Here is a 25,158-nt window from a genome sequence, read left to right on the forward strand (position 1 = left end):
AGCGAAACTCCGTCTCAAAAAAAAAAAAAAAAAAGAAAAAGAAAAAAAAAAGAAAAAAAATTAGCCAAAGCTTTAGCAGAAAAACGCCTGGAAAAGCTTCACCAGAGTCCCTCTCTATCATGATAATATTCCTACTAATTACTCTAATGAAGAGGGCAATTTTGTGAGAGTTTTGATGGGGAATGATTAGGCATTTATCTTACAGTCCTGATTTGGTTCCTCTGACTACATTTTTTGTTTTCTAATCTTAACAACTCTGTAAAGGGCATCCATTTTTCTTTGGTTTATAATGTAAAAAAGAAGGCACTGACATGGCTAAATTCCCACACTAAATTCCCTAATTCCTGGGAATTTACTAGAATGACTGGTATAACTGCTTACAAAAGTTATCTTAAACTAGACAGAGCTTACAATGAGAAATGAAGTTTATATTTCTATCTTTTAATTCAAATTTTCACCAATTTTGTTTGTTTGAGATGGAGTCTCACTCTGTTACCCAGGCTGGAGTGCAGAGGCTCAATCTCGGCTTATTACAATCTCTGCCTCCCAGGTTCAAGTGATTCTCTTGCTTCAGCCTCCCAAGTAGCTGGGATTATTGGCATCCACCACCACACTAGGCAAATTTATTTTTCCACATTTTTTTTGAAGTCCTCTCATATATAATTATCTTCAAAAATAGTTTAGTAGATTCATTTGGTTTACTAGCAATATAAATATGTCGTTCTCAATTGATGAATTTTTATTTTACCTTTCCGATAATTTCTTTTAGAATTTTATGATTTAATGCATTGACAGAAATAATCATTTTATTCTTCATTTTAAAAGGAGTACCTCTAATATTCACCACAAACTGTACGTTTTCTATAGGCTGGAAATATATATGCTTAATCATCTTAAGGAAGTAGACAAATCCTACTGAGGTCAAAGTTTTGTGCTTACTTGTAATAATTAGGAATGGATATTAAATTTTATAAAGTTTCTTACTTGATTTGCTGATGCAGGGTATTTTATTACTAAAATTCTTTATATTACTTATTTTTGCATTCTGGGAAATAAACCCAATTTGTTATAGTAACTTAGTCTGATATATTAATTCCAAGTGCTGGAGTTTTGTTAAATATATTTGAGTTCGTTAAGTATATTTATGTCAGATTGGTTTACTGTTTTTTGGGGGTGGGTGTTGGTGTGATATCTTTATAGAATTTGGTAACAAGGTTAGCTTAACTTTAAGGAATAAAATGGGCTGCTTTCTCTCTTTTTCTCCATTGTTCTAGAACAATTTATGTAACGTAGGAATAATTTGCTTTTGAAAAATTTTAAAAAAGAATTTGCCAGAGATTCTACTGGGTCCAGAAATCTTTCTTGGGAGATAATTCTTTGAAAATCTTATTATTTGGGGAGGGGGAAGAAAAGTTAGCATTGAGAATATTTTATTTCTTGAGCATCTGGTTTGTTTCTTTAAGGAAAAATCTCCAATTTTATGAGAATTTAAAACATTTGTTTAATATTTTTAACCCATAAAAATCTAGTTTGTTGCTATAAAATCTTATTATAACACAGTAATACTGCATTGGTCTAGAGATATTTGACATCTTCTAACAGTTCCTGCATCTAGAAGAAGACTGGTGAGTAACCAAAACAGCTGTCGTAAAACCACAGCACTAAAGTCAGGTACCTATATTTATAATTTCATTTATACCTTAATTAATGAAACTTTAACTTGTAGAAATACTGATTTTTCCAGCACATAAAGTTTAAAGCAGCCAGTTAAAAGGGAAACAGAGAGACTATCAAAGGGAGACAAAATCACTTCCATGAGGTGATAGCTAGGAAAACCAACAGTAAGAGAGAAGATTAAAAAAAAAAATCCACTGAGTTCATGTCCTTTGCAGGGGCACAGCTGAAGCTGGAAACCATCATTCTCAGCAAACTAACACAGGAACAGTAAACCAAATACCGCATGTTCTCACTCCTAAGTGGGAACTGAACAACAAGAACACATGGACACAGGAAGAGGAATATCACACACTGGGGCCTGTCGGGGGTGGGGGACTTGGGGAGGGATAGCAGTAGGAGATGATGGGTTGATGGGTGCAACAAACCACCATGGCACATGTATACCTATGTAACAAACCTACACGTTCTGCACGCGTATCCCAGTACTTAAAGTATAATGAAAAGAAAAATCCAAAATTAAACAAAATGTTGGCACATAAGTGTCAGTTCCATGGAAAACTTACTTATGAAAGAATCTAATATTACACTTAGGATAAGTAAAATTAAGCATATTTCTGTTTCAGAATGCATGTAAGAGTCAATTAATTTAAGCAATTAAAAAATCTTTTTTAGTTCAAAGATTAAATGAAACTAAATGAGATCTATTAGGAAGAAAACATATTGAGTTGCTCTGGGTTACATCAACAGATGTCACATACCATCTAAACCATGCACACAGACAATCAGATGTACTCCATCTTCAGAACCATCCTCTTCTTCTACACTAAAATAAGGTACTGAGGATGCCAGCAGAGGAACTTCACTGTACATGAATCCAGGAAGTTTAAGTTGCTTCAATTCTTCTTTTGCCTGAAGGAAGCTGAAGTAAGATATAAAGATACCCTTTACTAAAGATCATATTCAGTTGTTAGGACAAAAAAGAGTCACCTATATTTAGAGAATTGTAGAAAGGGAAATTCAACATTTGGTTTTAAAACCATGAAAATATGTGGCATCACCTAAGTGATTCAGAAATCAGAGAGTAATTTTCTTTACTATTTGTAGTACATATTCTATCAAATACATTGAACATTTTAAACTTGAAATCACTTAAAAATATTCTTTCAAACTTGAAATCAACTAAGAAACATTATGAGTAAGTTACATTTTCTGCAAAATTTAATACTGTATGCACAGGAAAGCTGGGAGAGGGACTGGAGAGGTGATAATCTGATGTTTATCCTGTAATCAAATCTTATTCCCTTTGTTCCTTTTTAATCTTGCATAAGTGGAAGGGAAGGAGTGGTTTTTAAAATCTAACTGAGAATGATGTTTACAGTATTTAGCATATTAGGTTATTTGCATTTTTCTCTAAAAATGCCAATAAGAAAGAGCATAACCAAGGAGAATGTGACTATATACAATTAGTGGTATATACTTGTTTGCAATGATTGACAATCTAACCAATTTGGGGATTGCAAACATAAAAAATTATTAACTATTTAACATACATCATTTGGACTCACAAAGTCAAATTGGAAGAACCTGATGAACACTAAACTGAGTAGGATGAGCTGGGAGAAAACATATAGAGTCTATATTAGAGATCATTGCTTTCTGATGACTTAGACAGTTTGAAGTACCCAGATGGTGATATAAACTTTAGTTTCCCTGCATATTACAATTTTTTAATTGGCCATTATAACCTCATTGGTTTCACTAGCTTTAGACTCTATGTATCTTAATTTTTGTGTATAAATCAGAATAATCTGGGAATTTAAAAAATCTCTGCGGGGCTAGGGGAGGAATAGCAGGGATGGGGAACTGGGGGAGGGATAGCATTAGGAAAAATACTTCATGTAGAAGATGGAGGTGATGGATGCAGCAAACCATCATGGTATGTGTATGTCTATGTAACAAACTTGCACGTTCTGCACATGTACCCTAGAACTTAAAGTATAATTAAAAAAAAAGAAAAAAGAAAAAAAATCTCTCTATATATATATACATGCCCAGACCTCTTACCCCGAATATTATGATTCCATCTGGTTGAGGCAGTAGAATATTTTAAGAACCAGTACATGCTAGTAAACCTATATCATCCCCAGGTTTTTCTGGATATTTTAATGGTACATGAAATTTCATTTATGGAAACCACTGACTTAGCTGACAGCAATCAGTGTCTGGTAAGTTTAAGAAGTTTCCAGTAACCTGTTAGCATTTAACTAATATTGTCCTTATTTCCTAGATAAACTCATAAAACTTGGGTTTTGTCTGGAAGTTAATGGAGGACAAATGAGGAACTGATGAAAAAAGGGTTTTAATCTCAATTATTCCATACTTCTAACACAAAACTATCAATGGAAAATTTGTATCAGGAATGTCTAGCCTATAAAACAGCACAATTATTTGGGAACTACGGGTCTGTGTGGCCAAGGGTATATTATGTTCCCTTCTCCATTCTGATAGTCATCAAAGAAGCACTTTTTGTATTACAGAAACCAGACAACAAGGTAGACAATCTTTCAGCACTATCTATGATATTACATATATATATTTAGCAGCAGGTACTATCATGTTCCATTACTTACGCCTGTATTTGAGGTTTTGGTGAACTTTCATACCACGAAACTGAAGAAGTGAAGTTGTAAGAAGTACTGCTTGGCTGCTTTGTAATGGCATCAAATTTACTTTTGGAAGAATATTTAACACTGCAAGGAGACTCTCGTGGTGCAGATGGGAAGGACAAACAACCAGAAGTACAGACAGCAGTAGGCATATTTATACCATCTCTCAGATAGTCACTGTTTATTTTTTCAGATTTTATAAGTCTTTCTTCCATTAATTCATCTCTGCTTGTATAGTGAGCATTTACTGTTCCCTCCAAAGCTGAATAATCTGTTTCTTCATAGTACCCATTTTGAACCATTTGCTGATCCTGCTCCTCTTCCTCATCCTCTTTACCCTGTTCCTGCTGAAGATTACTAATTTCTTTTCCAGAAGTTTCCTTCTGAGGGCTAAGTGCATTGCTGTAGCTAACAGCACATGTGTCAGAAATATCCGTATTGCTTTGAGAACCAAAATAATTTTCCACAAGCCCTTGCTTTACTATATCAGTACTGGCTGAAAAAGGATCACTTGTACCCAGATGAGTTTCACTTTCAACTGCAGGGATTTCTGAATACATTTGTTTGATATTTAATATATCACTATTTTTTCTTTTCACAGTTCTATCTTCACTACCATCTGTATTAGTAGAAATGGAACCTGAAATGACACATGGAGTGCCTAAACAAATCAGTTTTGAATTTAATGTAATTGCTGTCCCTGCAGAGTTATTAGATTTATCAGGACTCTGGGAGCCTTTACACAGAGTATCCAAGTTAGGTTTGGAGCTGCAACTACTTTTCACTTCACTGGAAGTATCTTCATCTGAAAAAACAAATTGTAAAGGGTCTTTAATGCTTGAATTTAAGGAATGTATTGCTACAGTTTCATTGTCCAAGTGCCCTGAAAATATAACACTCTGCTGTTGCAAAATGATACTTGACTTTTTAGCATCATCACCTTTTGGCAAATCAGTCATTCCTAGATTTAATATGGTTTTGCTATCACTTAGATGACATTCAGGTACAATAGATTTCTTAGAATTTTCATCAGGTGACAGTTCATCATCAGAAGGTAGAGAATTTATGGATGTCAAAGATGACTGTATTTCACTTAATGCACTTGTACTCTCAGTACAATGATTTCCTAATGAAAATTTTACATTATAATCAGGTTTCATCAAAAGCTGAGGAAATAATCTTTCATTATTGTAAGGGCCTTGTCCTTGCACAGTTTCAAAGACTAAATCAGTGTTTGGATGTGTCGCAAAAGAACTTGGTTCACTTTCAACACCCGAATCTGAAAATCTAGATGAGGCATATGTGGCATTAGTATCTGGTAACTTAATTGTATCTCCACTTACTACAACATGATATTCTTTTGTAGAAGGGGCAGGTAGATTACTTCTTAATTTAGTTAATGATTCTCCAACAGAAAGACACTTTGCTTCTTGCAAAGCTTCCTTTTCAAGTGTTACTTCTATAGATTTAGATTTACCATTAGATTCTAAGGACTCAAAGTTGGGTAGTAAATTATCCACAAAGATTTCTTCTTGTCGAAGCTCTGTCCAAGGTCCTAGTTTGACAGTTATTTTCTCTCCACTGAAAGAATCTTTATTACTGGGTTTTATGTCAATTGTTTCTACGCCCAAAGATGGGGTTGTTTGATGATCATGGCAATCGTCTGATGACCTTCTGGGTGCCAGATTGTGTTCCATTTGTGTAATTTCACTATCGTCCTGGGAGATATCAAGTTTACCTGAAATGGACAAATTTGCACAAAGATTTAGGTTGCCAGAGTTCAAAGGATCAAACTCGTCTGGTTGCATATTTTCAATATCTGGAGACTTTTGTTCAGTTCTCTCTGTATTAGCTGGCAAACAGCTAGCTTCCTTTTGACTTGTCTGTCTCATGTATGTCTTTGGGTCAAAATTATGTCCACATATTGTGGGATCCAGACCTTCCTTCTGACTATATGAAGGATTGCCTTCAAAGCACTTAGTGAGATCATTTGATGCTGTACTTTTCAAACATTTGTAGCCTACCAAAACCACAGAATCCTTAGAGTTCTGTTTTATTAATTTTTTTGTGTTTTCAGGTTTCATTGTTTTCATAAGCTTAGTAACCTTAACCTTGGATTTATTTGATTCTTCATTCTTTCCTTTTAGAGATTTTGTTAGCTGCTTTTCACCTTCTGTATACCAAATACTGGAGTCACCAGCAGGTCTGACTTTCAACTCTGGGCTAGAAAGTCCTGCTACAGAGCTTTCTTCAGTCTCACATTTATCCATTTTACTGGATTCTGATCTCTGAAGATTCTGAATTCCCATCCAGGGTGCATCTAAGTCTTTTATCCAAAGAAAAAAAGATTCAGGTTTAAAACAAAGTGTGAGAACTCAAATGATTAAGACTACTTTTTCTAACTATAGCTTTCTAATATCCTCAAACATAAATAAATAAAACTAGAGAGGGAAAAAAACTGTTCCACATTAGGGAATGGTTTTATGTATATTAGGAAGAATATACTGAAAATTATACACATAACTTGTATATTTTAGTTAGATTACACTTACCTTCAGTAACTGAATCTAAATACCTATCTTCAAAGATTATAGGTAATGAATTGAGATCTCCATCTAATTCACTACATTCAATAGGTAAGGGTGGAAGAGAACTGCAGAAGGAAGTATTTTTGATAGCGGTGCACATCTGTAGATGACTCTGAGCACTGAAAAATATTTCTGAAATCAGATTGTAATTTAAAAAAATTATACCCAACTCCCCTTTAAAGATTCTACCCTTTCCCCTTGCCTCTTCCATTCTTATCTCCCATCTGCAAGATATAACCTCCTTATGAAAGAGCTGCTTGGTCAGCGATTAAGTACTGGTTAAATGAAAATGATGATTTGTTGGCAATAAATTGACTTATTAAACTACAGACTGATAATTATTTATGTAATTCCCATTATATTCTTCCATACTTTATGTTATTTCAAAGTGAATTTCTACGCTTAATGTCTTAATATAAGCATAAAAGAGAAATACCAAAAGTTCAACTGCTTAATAATCATTTGATGATAGTGCTGGGAAAAAGATGTGTTTCACTACTACTGTTTCTACTGAACATATATTGACAAACAAAATTAATAGCTATTTAAAACATGATGTATACTTTTTTAACACAAAACAGAAAACCCTGTCTTATGGAAAATTTCAAACAAATCAAAGAATAGTATTAAAAAACCCCACATACATAGCACCAAACTTCAACAATTAACATGTGTCTTTTTTTATCAACACTCACTGCTTACCCTGACACTCTATTTTTACAGGGTTTTTTTGTGGTATAATTTATATGCATTGAAATATAAATATTAGCTGTATGATTTTGACAAATGTATATATGATACAAAACATTTCCATCAGCTCAGACAGTTCCCTTATGTCTTCCCAATCCAGCCCAAGTCAACACCAAGAAAACCACTGTCCTGTCTTTTTTTTTCACCTTAGTTTTGCCTTTTCTATAAATTCATACAAGTAGAATCACACAGTATTCAATTTTTAACACCTAGCTTTTTCGTTCAGTATAATATCCTCAAAATATTCTTTAATGGCAAAGAAAACCAGGAATAAATCTACTCAGTAGGAAAGGTAAAAGGCATTTGTTATGGGTATTTTAATTATAAATCATTTACAATTATAGAAGACAGTATTTATGAAAATATGTAATAAAAATGATGAAAATAAGAAATTCTGAACTGTGAAAATAAAGATTGATGAAAATATGTAATAAAAAATGATGAACATAAGAAATTCTGATCTGTGAAATAAAGAGAATATAGCCAAATGGAAGACTAGAGCCAAAGTTGTAAGAGACTACTAAGATTATGGCAGATCTGAAAAAAAGGAAGGGAGAAATGGAGTGCATTATGTTTATAAAGTATGGGGCTTTTATGAAGTAATTCATAAGATGAAACTCAATTTGATTAAAGATGGGATTTCTGAAATTCAAATTCTCCTAATTTCTTACATTAATACTGCATATTCTGTCACTGATAAATTCTGAGACACTGATACATATCTTATAAAAAGGAAATAAAATATTTTTAATTTTGGATTTATACTACTCACTGAAGTTCCTGGTATGCAATGGCAGCTTCTCTTGGATGCTCAAAACAAAAGAATGCCTCAGAAAATCTGCGTACCTAAAAAGTTCCAAAAGAGAGTATTAATAACATGGCATATTTAAAAAGTCAATCTGGCATCTTATGGTAGGGAGAGAAACTGCCTCCATTAGGCCTTCCATAATCACCCATCAGAATTAAACTTCCCTTATCCCTCTTCAGTGTTGCCAAAGCACTGAATTTTTGTTACTGCATAAAATAAATCTGAAAAGCATATATAAATATAAGCTATTATGATTACCATTATAGCCTTTACCACCTTTTGTCTTAAAATAATTATATATGTGAATCGTCTCCCCTCCTAAATTGTAATGTTCTTTAGAATAGAAGCTGTAGACCAGGTGTGGTGGCTCTTGCCTATAATCCCAGCACTTTGGGAGGCTGAGGTGGGTGGATTACTTGAGGTCAGGAGTTCAAGACCAGCTGGCTAACACGGTGAAACCCCATCTCTACCAAAAATACAAAAATTAGCTGGGTATGGTGACAGGTGCCTGTAATCCCTGTTACTCAGGAGGCTGAGGCAGCAGAATCACTTGAACCTGGGAGTCAGATGTTGCAGTGAGCCAAGATGGCACTGTTGCACTCCAGCATAGGTGACAAAAGTGAAATTCCAAAAGAAAGAGCGAGAGAGAGAGAGCGAGAGAGCGAGCGAGAGAGAGAGAGAGAGCGCATGCATATTACAAAATCAAATACTTGGTAAATAAATGTTGAATATAGCTGAACATTTCTTCCATTACATTTGTATTTTAACCCTTTCACTTTTAATTGTGAAAGGAAAGGCTCTGTCAGCTACTGGAGCAAAAGTAAGTAACAGGAGCTGGAAAAGATGTCTTGTTTGGACAGTACAGAGAGGGGAAATTATATTACATCTATGATTATTTTCTCAACAAAGTATAATCTAGGATCCTTTGGTTTAAATGTATAACAAATTAGAGACCTATTTTACTTGTCAATATCCGGCCAGATGAATTTCTGACTTACTAAACTTGTTTCCCTAAGCAGATAAACCTGGGTCTTCAGATAAACAAGTCAACGAGGGAGGTGGATGCAACAACTTTCATATGTTGTCCAAATGCTTCTTTTTTTCCTCTCCAATATTAAAGGAAAGATGAGAAAAGAAAAAAAAAAAAAAAACACATCAGCCTGTCTGACTGTCTATTAAGATGATTTCCTTTGGGGCTATAAAGCATGAAAAAAAAATGCATCTTTAAGTTATCTGGATTCCTGCAGTTGCAGCTGGACCCCCAAAACTGGTTAGCTGCTTTTCCTTCTTTCTCTACCTTCCCTAAGTCCTACAATAACAATCATTTCTTTACAGTACTCTACCTCACAGTCTCAAAACTAAAAGCTTCATTATTATTCTTTGACTTAAAACACATAAAAACTCAGTGTCAAACTGAATGATAAAGAAAAAACAAAAAAACTCTAGGATGATATTATCTTCGTTTAATAGGCGAGGAAACGAAGACACAAAGAGGTTAATTATTTGGCCAAGATAACATAGCTAGTAGGCAATAAACCTGTGATTCAAACCAAGATTTGAGAAACTAAATCTTGTGCTCCAAACCACTTATCTTTTCCTTTCTGCATTAAGACTCCTTGTTATCGGAAATCTTTTTTTTCCTGTATGCACCCAAACGAAGTTCTTTCTAAATTCACTCTCAGCATAATTATGATGCTGTAGTTATTACAAGTAAGGGTATTAACTATAGCGTGTGGCCCTAACTAAGGTATGACTGCCACCTGATGGCAATATAGCTTATTTTCAGGCAAAAGTTTGACAAAGAAAAAAATTTTTAAATTACAGATTTAAACTTCCAATATGGGGACTATATATATTACTGCTTTGTATATGTATACATTTGGGTATGCATTTTTTATGTTTATAAAACATGAGTTTTGTGTGCTCAGTTAAAAACAAGCTTATTTGGCAACATCAATTATTCAAAAGCTAGGAGGAAGAAAATAGCTGAGCATTCAAAGTATTTATTAATGCTTCACAGAGTTAAATACTCCTGTATCTGTGTTCATTCTAATAACGCTGTTCAATTGCTAACACAGTATTTATTATAATACAATTCTATATGTGTACATTCAGATTAGGTTCTAATCTTGAGTGCAGGGTCTCTATCTGATAGATTATATAATATCTATGCTGCCTTGAAAAAAATAAGCACCTCGCAAATGTTTACTGAACAAATGTTTTTAAGTCCTTGCACTACCTCATAGCAAAATACCATAAGTCCTTTTATTACAAAGCTGATTTATACTTATTATTTGATACAATCCACCTGGTTTCAGTTATTTGCTTTCTCAATCCAGAGAACACTTAAAGAGCAAATTAGACAAAGAAAAATGAAGAATTAAGAGGTAAAAATAAAAAATGAAGAGGTAAGTACACAGACAGTTTCAAGAAATAATAAGAACGTGATGAAAAAAAAACTGCCTAGAATTTCCCTATAAAAGATCAGACAAAATAAATAAAAAATTAATATAACTTGAGATCTTTTAATGGATATTCCAATATCCTGGCATTTTTAATAACATAGGATATCAGTATACTAAAGTTGAGTGCATTAAAACTCATGACAACTAAATCATTATCAAAGGACTAAAGTATGTTTAGTATAGGCATACCTTGGAGATACTATGAGTTAGGGTCCAGACCACCACGATAAAGTGAATATTGCAATATGAATTTTTCAGTTTCCCAGTGTATATAAAATTAAGTTTACACTATACTGTAGTCTATTAAGTGTGCAATAACACAATATCTTTTTTAAAAAAGCAATGTGTATAACTTAATTTAAAAATATTTTATTATTAAAAATGCTAATGATCATGTGAGCCTTCAGCTAGTTTTGCTGGTGGAAGATCTTGCCTTGATATTGGTAGCTGCTGATTAGGGTGGTTGGGGTAGCTATGGCAATTTCTTAAAATTCAATAATGACATTTGCTGCATGAATTGACTCTTCCTTTCACTTAAGATTTCTCTGTAGCATGTGATGCAGTTAAACAGCATTTTATCCAGAGTATAACTTCTTTAAACCCACAGTTTTTTCAACTAGGTTTAGGTAATATTCCAAATTTTTTGTTGTCATTTCAACAACATTCATAGTATCTTCACCGGGAGTAGATTCCATCTCAAGAAACCACTTTCTCTGTTTATCCATAACAAGCAATTCTGCATCGGTTCAAGTATTATGATGAGATTGCAGCAATTCAGTCATATTTTCAGGCTCCAATTCTAATTCTAGTTCTCTTGCTACTTCCACCACATCTGCAGTTATTTTCTCCACTCATCTTGACCCCCTCAAAGTTACCTATAAGAGTTAGAATCAACCTCTTCCAAACTTCTGTTCATGTTGATATTTTGACCTCCTTCCTTGAATCATGAATGTTCTTAACGGCATCTACAATTGTGATTTTTTTTTTCTAAAAGGTTTTTCTTTTATTTTGGCCAGCTCCACCAGATGACTCACTATGTATGGCCAGCTATTGCCTTACAAAATGTATTTAAGTAATAAGGCTTGAAACTCAAAATGATTTATGGATCACACGGGCTGAAGAACAGATATTATGTTAGCAGGCATGGAAACATCATTAATTTCCTTTATCTCCATCAGAGGTTTTGGCTGAGTAGGTGAAATGTTAATGAGCAATAATATTTTGAAAGGAATCTTTTTATTCCTGAACTGCAGGTCTCAACAGCGGGCTTAAAATGTTTAGTAAACCATGGTGTAAACAGATGTGCTGTAATCCAGGCTTTGTTGTTCTGTTAATAGGGCACAGAGTAGACTCAGCATAATTCTCAGGGGCTCTAGAATTTAGGAACGGTAAGCGAGTATTGGCTTCAACTTCAAAGCACCAGCTACATGAGCTCCTAACACAAGAGTCAGCCTGTCCTTTAAAGTCATGCACTGACTTCTCTTTTCTAGCTATGAAAATCCTAGATGGCATTTTCTTCTACTAGAAGGCTGTTTTATCTCCACTGGAAATCTACTGTTTAGTGAAGTCACCTTCATCATTTATTTTTGCTAGATCTTCTGGATAACATGCTGTAACTTCTCTATCAGAACTTGTTCTCCTACCTCACACTTTTATGTTATGGAGACTTCTTGCCTTAAACCTCAACAACCAATCTCTGCTATTTTCAAATTTTTCTTCTGTAGCTTCCTTACCTCTCAGCCTTCATAGATTTGAAAATAGTTAGGACCCCGCTCTGATTAGGCTTTGGCTTAAGGTACTGTTGTGGCTGATCTTCTATCCAGACCACTCAAACTTTTTCCACATCACTACTAAAGCTGTTTTACTTTCTTATCATTTCATCAGAGAAGCATTTCAATTTCCTTCAATAACTTTTCCTTTGTATTCACCAGTCGGCTAACTGGTGCAAGAGACCTAGCTTGCAGTATATATTAGCTTTCAACATGCCTTCCTCCCTAGGCTTAATCACCTTGAGCTTTTGATTTAAAATGAGAAACTTACAACTTTTCCCTTCACTTGAACACTTAGAGATCACTGCATATTAACTGACCTAACTTAATTGTTGTGTCTCAGGGAATATGGAGACCCAAAGAGAGGAAGAGAGATGGAAGGAATGCTAGTTGGTGAAAGAGAACAGACACAACATGTATTAAGTTCACTGTCATATACGGGCACCACTTGTGTTGTTTCAAAACAATTCCAATAGTAACATCAAATATTATGGTTAGCATATTTAAAGAAAAAAATTTACCCATTAAAGATCACACTATTGGCTGGGCACGGTGGCTCACACCTGTAATCCCACCACTTTGGGAGGCCGAGGCGAAAGGATCATCTGAGGGCAGGAGTTCGAGACCAGCCTGGCCAACATGGTGAATCCCGGTCTCTACTAAAATGCAAAAATTACCTGGGTGTGGTGGCAGGCCTCTATAATCCCAGAATCACTTGTATCTGGGAGGCAAAAGTTGCAGTGAGCTGAGATTGAGCCACTGTACTCCAGCCTGGGTGACAAGAGTGAAGCTCTATCTCAAAAACAAAACAAAACAAAACACTCTAAAATTTATTTTTGGACAGATTAATTTATTGAGACAGGGTCTTCCTTTGTCACCCAGGCTGGAGTGTGGTGGCACCATCACAGCCCAACACAGCCGCAACCTCCCAGGTGTGGGTGATCCTCCCACCTTAGCCTCCCAAGTAGGTGGAATGACACATGCACCCCACCATGCCCAGCTAATATTTGTATTTTTTGTAGTTATGAGGTTTCCCCATGAAGAGCCCAGGCTGTTCTCAAACTCCTGGGCTCAAGTGGTCCACCCACCTCAGCCTCCCAAAGTGTTAGGATTATTGGTGTGAGCCATCATCCCCCGCCTGGATAGACTTATTTACTGCAGGTGCTAGACATGATTTTTATATATACACATAAAAGCTAGAAAACATTTTGTTTATGCTCATAATTATAGTCGAATTGGAAGTCTGCCCAAACCTTGTAAAATATAAAAGTATCAAATTATATACTATAAATAAGCAATATGTTCCAAGAAGTACTTTTACTTTATTTAGAAAATGACATTCACATAGTTATACTCAAAGAATACCAGATCAAGCAGTTTTAGCAATGAATACCTCTTTTTAAAAATGCAAACTTCAAAACGTTTTGAATAAATAACACATCATTGTAAAGAGGTTCTTTAAGTGGAAAGAATGGCTATATGAGCTATTCCTAACTCTTTCCCTCTACTAGAATATAAGTTGTATCAATACTGTTGAAAATACTGTTTTATGATTTAAGATCTCATTAAAAGCTAGTAATAATTCACTGACACTCTGGATTCCTTACTGGAAGGTAATGGCTACACATTAGAATCTAGAATCCTGCTAATCCATATGGCAGCTTTAAAGTATAAATTTAAAAACCATGCTCCTTCTACAGGCAGATGCAACTAGACTCCAACGAGGACAGGCCAAATTTCAGTTCCCACTCTTTCTAGGTCAATTCTCTTATTTAGGGAATACCCTAACCCTGTTAATCACTTGGAGAGCTTTAAAAAATTTCCCTAGGTCTGGACCTCATTCACCACTGACCTTTTTAAAAGTTCCCCAGGCAATTCAAATGTACAGCCAGGGCTGAAAACTACTATTTTAACATTAACGGAGACCACGAGAGTAGAACTTGCCCTCGTCCTTCTGCAAACAACTATAAAACTGGTTAAAATACATGAAGCAACTTTTTCAAGCACTGAGGAACAAGCACTAGACATGCAAAACATCAGGAAAATACAATGTACAATCAATAGATAAAATCAGCCAACAGAAAGAGACACGAAGATAATTGAGATGTTTGAATAAGCAGGCAATTTTTAAAAAATAAACTTAATTTTTTTTACAGCAGTTTAGGTTTACAGAAAAACTGATCAGAAAGTACAAAGGGTTTCCATATTGCCATTCCTCCCTACCCCTGCCCCTCCAGCTTCCCCTATTATTTACATCATGTGTTACTGTGGTACCTTTGTTTCAACTGATAAACCAATATAATATACTATTATTAAAGTACATTATTTACATTAAGGTTCACTCTTAGTGTGGTATATGGGCTTTGAAAAATATATGACACATATATACCATTACAGTATCATATAGAATATTTTTACTGCCCCCTAAATCCCCTGTACTCTACCTTCCTCTCCCTCCTTCTATCCCCCAGAGCCCCTGACAACTCAGATCTTTTTACTGTCTCCATAGTTTTTCCTTTCCAGAATGTTGTATAGTTGAAATCACACAGTATATGCAGATTTTTCAGGCTGGCTTCTTTCAGTCTGCCATATGTTTTCAACGTTTCTTAATGTCTTTTCATGGCTTCACTAATCATTTCTGTTTATGGCCAAATTAACATTCCATTGTATGAAGGGACAACAGTTTGTTTATCCAGTTACCTACCGAAGGACATGTTGGTTGTTTCCAAGTTTTGACTATTATGAATGAAGCTGCTATATGTGGAGGTTTTTATGTGGACATAAATTTTCAATTTATTTGGATAAACACCAAGGGCTGTGATAGCTGGATTTTATGATAAGAATATGTTGTTAAGAAACTACCAAAGTGTCTTCCAAAATGGCCATCCTATTTGTGTACCTACCAGGAATGAAAGGGAGTTCCTGTTGCTCCACATCTCACTAACATTTACTTTTCTCAGTGTTTTGGATTATAGCCATTCTTACAGGTGTACAGTGGTTATCTCATTTTAATTTGTAATTCTCTAATAACATATGATAATGGATATTTTATTTCCCCCATGTAGAAGACTAGAGTTGGATATTTCTCTTCCCCCCAGGTCAGTGAGGCTCTAGTAAGATACTTTCCACTGAGGCACATTTTGTTAAAGACAGAATGTTCTGGATGTATTTCAAAATGGCTACATTCCCTCCCCACCATCTGGAAGTATGAGGGGCTTTTCTCCAATTTTCACTGAAAGAAGCTGGTAGGGCTTTTGGAGGTGAAAGTCATGAAAGTATGGGATTCCCTAAGATCCCCCCTCACCCCTACCAGGAGTTTTTAACTCATCTGTCCATACTGAGTCTCCAGAAATTCATCAATTATAAGTTTCCTATTGCAGGACTAGCTACAGTAGTGATGTCTATTCATGAGTTTTTATTCTATTAGATGGGATTCTCTGTAACTGGTTATTGGATTCTCCAATTTTGGGGACAGGAGTTTGCCTGTGACCTTAATTCTTTGATAAGTCTAAGAAGAATTGTTGATTTTTCATATCATTCAGCTTTTTTGTTGCTAGGATGGGAGTAACAACTTTCAAAGTTTTTACATGCTGGATCAGAAACTAGAAGTCTAAGTAAGCACTTTTAAACAATGATTATAAATTGCCCAATGACTGAAAGAAGCTGGTAATAAAGAGTAAACACATAGGGCTTCTCACTATAAAAATGGAACTATTATAAATGAGGAGAACAAAATGGAAATTTAAGAAGTAAAATATATAATATCTGAAATGAAATATTATTAGATGAGATTAAGAGCAGATTAGTCACTACAGAAAAGAGTTAATGAATTTGAACTCAGAAAAACAAATTATTCAGTCTGAAGAGCATAGATGAAAAATTGCTAAAAAACAAGGGATCAAATGATATAATAATGTATAATTAGAGTACCAGAGGGAGAAGAGAGGGAAAGAAACGGGGTAGAAAATATATCTGAAGCTGTAATAGCAAATTTCTTTAAAACTGATAAAAATAACCTAGAGCCCCAAGAATATTAGCAAATCCCAAGCAAGATAAATACAGAAAAACAAAGACAATATAACTGCAGCAAGGTGTTTCATAGTCAAACTGCTGGAATACAAAGACAAGGAGAAAAATCCTAAAGCCAGCCAGAGGGGAAAAACAGTATAAATGACTTTTTATCAGACTAGAGGTCAGAAGACAATGGCACTTTTTAAAGTACTCAAACAGAGGGGGAAAACTGTCAATCCAAGGTTAAACAACACTATCGACCAACTTGAGCTGATTGAGATTTATAGAATATTCTACCTAAAACATTTAGCAAAGCATAAAGTCAATATGCAAAAATCAATTATACTTCTATATCCTAGTAGCAACCACGTGGAAAATAAAATTTGAAAACCATTTATAATAGTATCAGATAATATAAAACGCTTATGAGTAAACTTAAGGCATAAAAACTACAAAGGCAGGTTTTAGATAAATTGAAGAAGGTCAAAATAAATGGGGAGCTAAATAGAAAGCCATATTATGCCCACAAATTGTCTGAATCAATATGGTTAAGGAGGTAATTGTCCCTAAATTGATCTATAGATTTTACTCAGTGTAAACTGAAATCCCAAGAGGATTTAAAAAAATAAAAATTGACATGATTTAAATTTTTTTGCGGAGGAAAGATTTCTCAATAAAAAACAGAAAACCAGCTGGACAAATTCTAAAAGAGCTGTTACTTGATTTAAAATTTATATAGAAATGCAAGAGATCTAGAATAGCGAAAACAATCTCAAAAAAAGAAGAAAACCTTGGACGACTTATGTAACTACCTGGCTGCAAGACTTAGTATATTATTCCATAATAAAGTTAGTGTGGTATTTATTAACATAAAGATGTATAATAGGCCAATGGAACAGAAAAAAAGGTCAAGAAATAGACTCATGCTTATTAGTCAACTGATTTTCAACAAAGATTCTAAGGCAATTCAATAGAGAAAGAAAAGCCTTTTCAATAAATGATGTCAAAAAATCCAAATAGAAAAAAAAAATGAATCTTAAGCCATCCACCTCACACCAAATTAAAAAATTAATTCAAGATGACCCATGGTCCTAAATATAAGAGCTACAATTCTAATGCTCCTTAAAGCAAATATAGGATAATATTTTTCATGATCTTGGGCAAAGATTTCTTAGAGAGGATACAAAAGCACTACATACAAAAGAAAAAAAAAGATAAATTGTACTTAAATATTCTCATCAAAATATATTACTGAGAAAATGAAAATATAAATATTTCTGCAACTTAGTTCAATTGTGCTGCTTCTGAATTCGTTATCAGACAGCATATATACTTTATTGTAGCTAAGTCTGTCCCTGTACAAACACTGAATCTCCTTTTGACTACTTCAGTTCCTGTAGGCTTAGCATTATATTCTCAGAAGAATAAGATATTTTATTAGCCAAGTTCCTCTTGAATTGCTAAGTGGGAGCCAGATAAAACAATGTTACTATGTCCACAGTTTTAGTGATACACTGAAGGGCAGGGAAAGACTTATTTCTGAGTAACATTAGCTCATTTTCTTACTCTGTCTTTATTATCCTTCCATGATTCATTTATGAATTAAAATAGGCCCTATGTTGGTATTCAGAATGGGGTGAGAAAAGGGAAGTTCTAGGTAAAACTCCAAAGTTTATCTTTGGTATTTTAGTTTTCCACAAACCTGATTTTTGTCTTGGTTCTCTCTGTCCCTTCTTCTCAAAGTTGTGTTCATCAGCTGCTCTTTAAGTTAAACTTCTCGTTCCTATTCCACCCAGAACAGCTTCTTTCCCACAGAATATCATGCTATAAAGTTGCCTCTAATCCTTGCAACCATTCTCTTCCCAGAACTTCCATTCAGGTGAGACAAAGTATTAATAGAACAATTTAATGGAACTCTAATATTTTTCTCTAGTAAAAACATAGTTTAAAAAAATACCCTGTCTGCTTGCAGGAACTAAATAAAAACGTAAAAAATAAAATGAAAAAACAAAATAAAAAAAAAAGAGAGAGAAATAAAAATACCCTGAAGATTACCTTTCCCATGTAAAACTATTTCTTGTTGCTGGCCTTTATTTCTACTGGTCACTAAAATTAACCTTCAAACAGACTTTTATTTTGTGGAAGAGGTATCGACTCTCCTCCTTAGCTTTATAATGTAGGAGTTGGCAAACTATAGCCTGAGAACAAAATCTGGCCCACCACCTGTTTTTGTAAATAAAACTTTATTGAAACACAGCCACATTCACTCATTCATATATGGTGTCCATGGCTGCTTTCATGTTACAACAGAGCTGAACTGTTTAGACAAAGATGTGTGGTCCCCAAAGCCCAAAATATTTACAATTTGGTCCTTACAGAAAAAGCTGATTCTTGTTCTACAGCATAGAAAATTGGGTCACTTGTTGTGTATTCTGATGTACTTTTCAAGAAAACTTTGCCTGAAGTATTGGTATGCATTTAGCTCACCTCTCTACAGAGGTGTGCTGGCTTTCAAGTTCTAGTCAGAGTGCTAACTTTCCAAAAAAAGAATGTTGTGAGGTCCTTTAATCCTTATCGATGTCACTTTAATTTATCCTGAAAACTGGCTACATTTCTGATACTATTACCATAACTTGTTGTTGTTCAACATCTTGATAGTGAGAAAAGATGTTCATGAAAATTGTTGAAAAAATACATTCCATTCATTATGCTATTCATTCTAAATTGCTACATTAAGATGATGCCAGACTACCAGTAAGTTGAATACAGTGATTATGCCATTTTATTCATTGTAAAATCCTTTTTATTTAGCCCTTTAGAGAAGGTGATTGATTGACTTTTAAGAAGAAATTCTAAGAAAAAGTCCTATAAAACAACAGTATTTGATATATGGATCCTGTTTACTACAATATAGCAAAAATAATGAAACAAAACAAAACACACAGGGAGAAAAATAACACCATCAAAAATTGTTTTTTTGAAAAGACTAATACAATAACAAACTTCTAGTGAGACCACTCAGAAAAAGAAAGAAGGCACAAATAATTAGAAACTGGAATAAAATCAGGAATGAAACCAGAAAACACTGGATATTACAGATATTAAAAAGATAATTGAAGGATACTAGGAACTACTTGATGTCCATAAATTAACAAACTTAGAATGGGCAAACTCCTTGAAAAATATAATTCACCAAAACTGATTGAAAAAAATATGTAGTATCGCCCCAATACTGTCATCTTAATCTAATCACCAGGAAATATAATACAAACCCAAACTGAAGAATAGTTCACAAACTTACTGGCCAATACTCCTCAAAAGAGTCAGTCATGTAAAGATAAAGCATTAGTCCAGATTAAATGAGTAAAGGAACATGAAAACTGAATCAACGTGTTCCTGAATTTGATCCTGGAAAAAGTTGTTATGCCAAACATTAGTAAGATGAATGGTAAAACTTAAATATGGACCATACATTAAATATCAATATTGTATCAATATAAAAATTCCTAATGTAGATCAGTGTATTGGTTAACTAACTTAGGGTATATATGTTGAAGTATTTAATGATAAAAGAGTACCATGTCTATAATTATATTGTTCAGGAAAAACAATATATATAAGTATATATGTATGTATATATTTATATGTGTATCTACTTATGAAAAAGACGCAGTGATAAAGCAAATGTGCCAAAATGCTAATTTGTGATTCTGCTGAAAATTATATAGGAGTTTTTTTTTGAGAAGGAGTTTCACTCTTGTCACCCAGGCTAGAGTGCAGTGGTGTGATCTTGGCTCACTGCAACCTCCACTTCCTGGGTTCAAATGATTCTCCTGCCTCAGCCTCCCAAGTAGCTGGGATTATAGGTGCTCACTACCATGCCTCGCTAATTTTTGTACTTTTAGTAGAGATGGGGTTTTACCATGTTGGCCAGACTGGCATTGAACTCTGGACCTCAGGTGATCCATCCCCCTGGGCCTCCCAAAGTGGTGGTATTACAGGCATAAGCCACCATTCCTGGCCAATATTTTTAAGCCTTCTGTAAGTTTCCAATTATACTTTAGACGCTTTACAGTTTTGCCTTTCACATTTAAATCTTCAATCCACTTGGAACTGAATTTTATGTAATATTTACCACGTGGATACCCAATTGTCTCAAACATCATTTATTAAAAAATCTCAGTTTTTTACACTGATCCACATGTTATGTACAAAAATGGCTATGTCCATGTCTGGCCATTCCCTTAGTTTCCTTCTATTCTAAAATTAAGACCTCTAGTTCATTATAAAATGATATAAAGTCAATGAAAACAATAAACCATGAAATGAGAGAGGATCTATTAGTAAAAACATATAACAGACAAAGGACACAGAAGAGTATTAGAAATAAAGAAGAAAAAAGTAATCTTATTAGAAATGGGTAAAGATTAGAACAGGCATTTCATATGGAGCAAACCTGCATAACCAATAATCACAAAAAGCAGTGCTCAACTGCACGGGTCATCAGAGAAATGCAAATTAAAGCCACAGTAATATGCCATTTCACAATCATCAGTCTGGCAAAGTTTAAAAAGCTTGCCAATATTAAGAGTTGGAGAGTATGTGGAGTAATAAACTGTGCTGGTGGGAGGGAAAATTGGTACAACTCTGAAAACTGTCACATTAGCTAGTAAAATTGAAGTTATGTATAGCCTATGACTCAGCAATTTCCCTCACAGGTAGGTATTTCAGAGAAACTGATATGTCAGGAAAAATACACAAGAATGTTCATAGCAACTGGTTTGTAATAGCTACAAGTTAGAAATAATCCAAGTATCTATCAATAGTAGAATGATAAACAAATGTGAGTATATTCAAATGAACTGAATACATTACAGTGATGATAATGAACAATCTACAGGCACTATAAAAAAAGATGAATTAATCTCCTAATGTGTTGCGTGAAAAAGCAAGACACAGAAGAATACTCATTGTACAATTTCATCTATATAGAATTCAATAACAGGTGGAAACAACCTCTACTATTTAGTGTGTATACATAGGTGATAAAACTAAAAGAGGAGGAACTCATCATCACAAAAGACAGGATACTGATTACTTCTAAGTTTTAGGAAGGGTTTAATAATTGGAAAAGACAGAGAGAACATCTGTAATGTTGACAGTGTTCTACTTCTTGATCTGGATAACTGAAAGGGTATATGCTTTTAATTATTTGATAAAATGTGCATGTTTTATGTACTTTTCTAACTTTGATTATATGTTATGTTTTATAGTTAAGAAAATTTTTTTAAAAAAAGAAATAAATAATGTTTGGAGGAATTCACAGTACATAAAGCAAAATTACAGTGCATGCAGAGTATATAGGGAAACAAGATAGAAAGATATTTAATATGTCCAAATCTCGAGATGCTATACGATAAAATTGTATAGAAATTCCTGCATAATGTCCATACTAGGTCTATAGCAGACATATATGTGTAATGTGTAAACTGTCCTCTCCGTCCTGCAAAGTTCATAATACACTTTCCTATATTAGGTCAGCGATAGAGAGAAGAAGGGAAGGAAAAGGAGGAAAATGAGAAGAGGGAAATAGAAGTTTCAGATAGCTCTCTAGTTCCTGATTCCTGTCCCTAATGAGGGTTGGCTATTAATTCCTATTCGCAGGTTCCAGGGGCTATCATGTATCATATATTTTCCTATTTTACTAACTTAGGTGGTTTTTCTTAGCAGCAGGGATCGTGACTGAAATAGGTCATATGCTTAACTGTATTGTTCCACTGTGTTATTAATTTTGGAAGTCAAACAATAACATAATGATAAATGTCTCTTTTCCGATTTATCAATATATAGGTAAAAATCAGGGTTTTTGTTCACAAAAAATTTCTAAAGGTAAATAATACTCATTAAAATGCTCTAAAATCACTTTTCTTTAACTTACCCTCAAAGTATGGTGCTCTTGTGCTAATAATATTCTTAGTTCTTCGTGTAGTGTTATAACTTCCAGAAATTGTCCCCACAAAGCCATCAGAAGTGAGCAAAGTTGTGCAAGATTCATATTTATAAGTTCTGCCAGTTCATCAGGATTCTCTATTTTCTGAAATGAAAAGAAAAAAAAAATTTCACTACTTCCTGAGATTTAATGTAACATACTTAAATATAATGTTATTGAGAATATTAATACAAAGGCAAATTTGTGGTTTAAAAAAGAAATGTGCATTTGCATATGCATGCACATGTGTGCAGAGAGAGAAAGATCAATTGACAATGGTTTTTTTACTTAACTGATAGTTACTCAACTAATTTTCAAAAACTTAACCAACATTTCAATATCTAAGATGTCTTGTTAACTGAAATAATGTCAACTGTAAACTAAAATTACAAATTAGGATTCTACAGAGAATGATCAGCTTCTAACACTAAAATATTGGGAATTTTAAACACAGCATTCAAATAATTAGTTATAATTTTTTTGAAATATAGTAATTCTTAAGATTTTTTTCCCCCCAATCAGCTAAGAAAAATACTTAAAATATCTATGACTCCTCAGAAAAAAACTGAGATACTTTCTGAAGTAGTCCTTTTCTCTCACTCCTATGTTTAGGTTCTACTTCACTTATGAGTAATCCTTTTACAGAGCTGTCAAACACTTATTTTTCTTTTCTAGCATTCACTCACTTGTCATTTATTGAACACACTTTAAATGCTAATGGCCTAGATTCTAGAGATACAAAGATTAATATGAGAAGTTCACAGTCTAGTGAGGAGAGAAAAGCAGGTAAACAAACTATAATAAAATACTGTTATTAGGACATGATCCAAAGATGGCTGAATAGAAAATGCTCCAATCTGCAGCTTCCAGCAAGACCAATGCAGAAGATGGGTGATTTCTGCATTTTCAACAGAGGTACCCAGTTTATCACATTGGGACTAGTTAGGTTGTGGGTCCAACCCACCGTGGGGCTAGAAGAAGCAGGGTGGGGCATTGCTTCACCTGGGAAGTGCAAGAAGGTGGGGGACTATCTACCCAGCCAAAGGAAGCTCTGAGGCACTGTGCTACCCTGGCCAGGTCACCACGCTTTTCCCACATTTTTGCAATCTGCAGATCAGGAGGTTACTTCGTGTGCCTAAACCACCAGAGCCTGGGTTTCAAGCACAAAACTGGGGGGCTGTTTGTGCAGACACTGAGCTAGCTGCAGGAGTTTTTTCACAACCCAGTGGTGCCTGGAACCCCAGCAAGACAGAACCATTCACTACCCTGGAAAAAGAGTTCAAGCCAGGGAGCCAGGTAGTCTCACTCAGTAGGTCCCACTCCCATGGAGTGGAATCACTGGCTTGAAATTCTCACTGCCAGGAGGCAGTCTGAAGCCAACTGGGGAAGATCAGGTTTGCTGGCAGGAGGGGAGTCCACTAAGGAGGCTGGAAGGTTTAGACTGGGCAGAACTCACCACAGCATGGAAAAGCAGCTGCAGCCACACTGCTTCTCTAGATTCCTCCTCATGGGCTGGGCATCTCTGAAGGAAAGGTAACAGCCCCAGTCAGGGGATTACAGATAAACTCCCATCTCCCTGAGACAGAGCACCTGGAGGAAGGGGCAGCTGTAGACACAGCTTCAGCAGATTTAATCGTTCCTGCCTGCCGCCTCTGAAGAGACCAGCTGATCCTGACAAGAGGGATTCTCTGAGCACAGTGCACCAGCTTGCTAAGGGACAGATTGCCTCTTCAAGTCTCTGACCCCCTTGCCTCCTGACTGGGAGAGAACTCCTAACAGTGGTTGACAGACACCTCATGTAAAAGAGCTCTGGCTGGTATCAGGCTGCTGCCCCTCTGGGACGAAGCATCCAGAGGAAGGAGCACACAGCAATTTTTGCTGTTGTGCAGCCTCCACTGATGATACCCAGGCAAACAGGATCTGGAGTGGACCTCCAGTGAACTGCAGAAGACCTGCAGAAGAGGGGCCTGACTGGTAAAAGAAAAACTAACAAACCGTAATAACATCAACATCAACATAAAGGACTCCTATACAATAAACCCATCCAAAGGCCATCAGCTTCAAAGATTATAGGTACATAAATCCACGAAGATGAGGAAAAACCACTGCAAAAATGCTGAAAATTCCAAAAACCAGATTGCCTCATCTCCAAATGATGGCAACTCCTCTCCAGCAAGGACACAAAACTGGACAGAAAATGAGATAGACGAACTGACAGGAGTAGGCTTCAGAAGATGGGAAATAACAAAATCCTCTGAGCTAAAGGAGCGTGTTCTAACCCAATGCAAGAAAGTGATAAACCTTGATAAAAGGTTACAGGAACTTTTTTTTTTTTTTTTTCCCCATTTATTTATTTTATTGCATTTTAGGTTTTGGGGTATATGTGAAGAACATGCAGAATTGTTGCATAGGAACACACATGGCAGTGTGATTTG

The 25,158-nt window shown here is 34.9% G+C and overlaps 1 protein-coding gene and 1 non-coding gene across 13 annotated transcripts in view; both read right to left on the minus strand.

Annotated features, from left to right (window-relative positions):
* Positions 1 to 25,158, minus strand: part of FAM135A (family with sequence similarity 135 member A) — a 147,963-nt gene that overhangs the window by 34,040 nt on the left and 88,765 nt on the right. For 6 of the 12 annotated variants that reach the window (XM_037746036.1, XM_017549418.2, XM_037746039.1 and 3 more), the window contains 5 exons: positions 22,673 to 22,828; positions 8,454 to 8,527; positions 6,896 to 7,050; positions 4,308 to 6,669; positions 2,436 to 2,596 (listed from right to left, as the gene is read on the minus strand). In XM_037746036.1, the coding sequence (XP_037601964.1) occupies positions 2,436 to 2,596; positions 4,308 to 6,669; positions 6,896 to 7,050; positions 8,454 to 8,527; positions 22,673 to 22,828 (2,908 nt within the window). The remainder of the gene's footprint in view (positions 1 to 2,435; positions 2,597 to 4,307; positions 6,670 to 6,895; positions 7,051 to 8,453; positions 8,528 to 22,672; positions 22,829 to 25,158) is intronic. The other 6 variants (XM_037746038.1, XM_017549424.2, XM_037746037.1 and 3 more) reach the window with 3 other exon arrangements.
* LOC119474218 lies at positions 17,396 to 17,455 on the minus strand. Its single transcript, XR_005203507.1, has one exon. It is a non-coding gene; the product is annotated as a U7 small nuclear RNA (small nuclear RNA).

Source organism: Cebus imitator, unplaced genomic scaffold (assembly GCF_001604975.1).
Source record: "Cebus imitator isolate Cc_AM_T3 unplaced genomic scaffold, Cebus_imitator-1.0 Scaffold218, whole genome shotgun sequence".
Taxonomy (NCBI): domain Eukaryota; kingdom Metazoa; phylum Chordata; class Mammalia; order Primates; family Cebidae; genus Cebus; species Cebus imitator.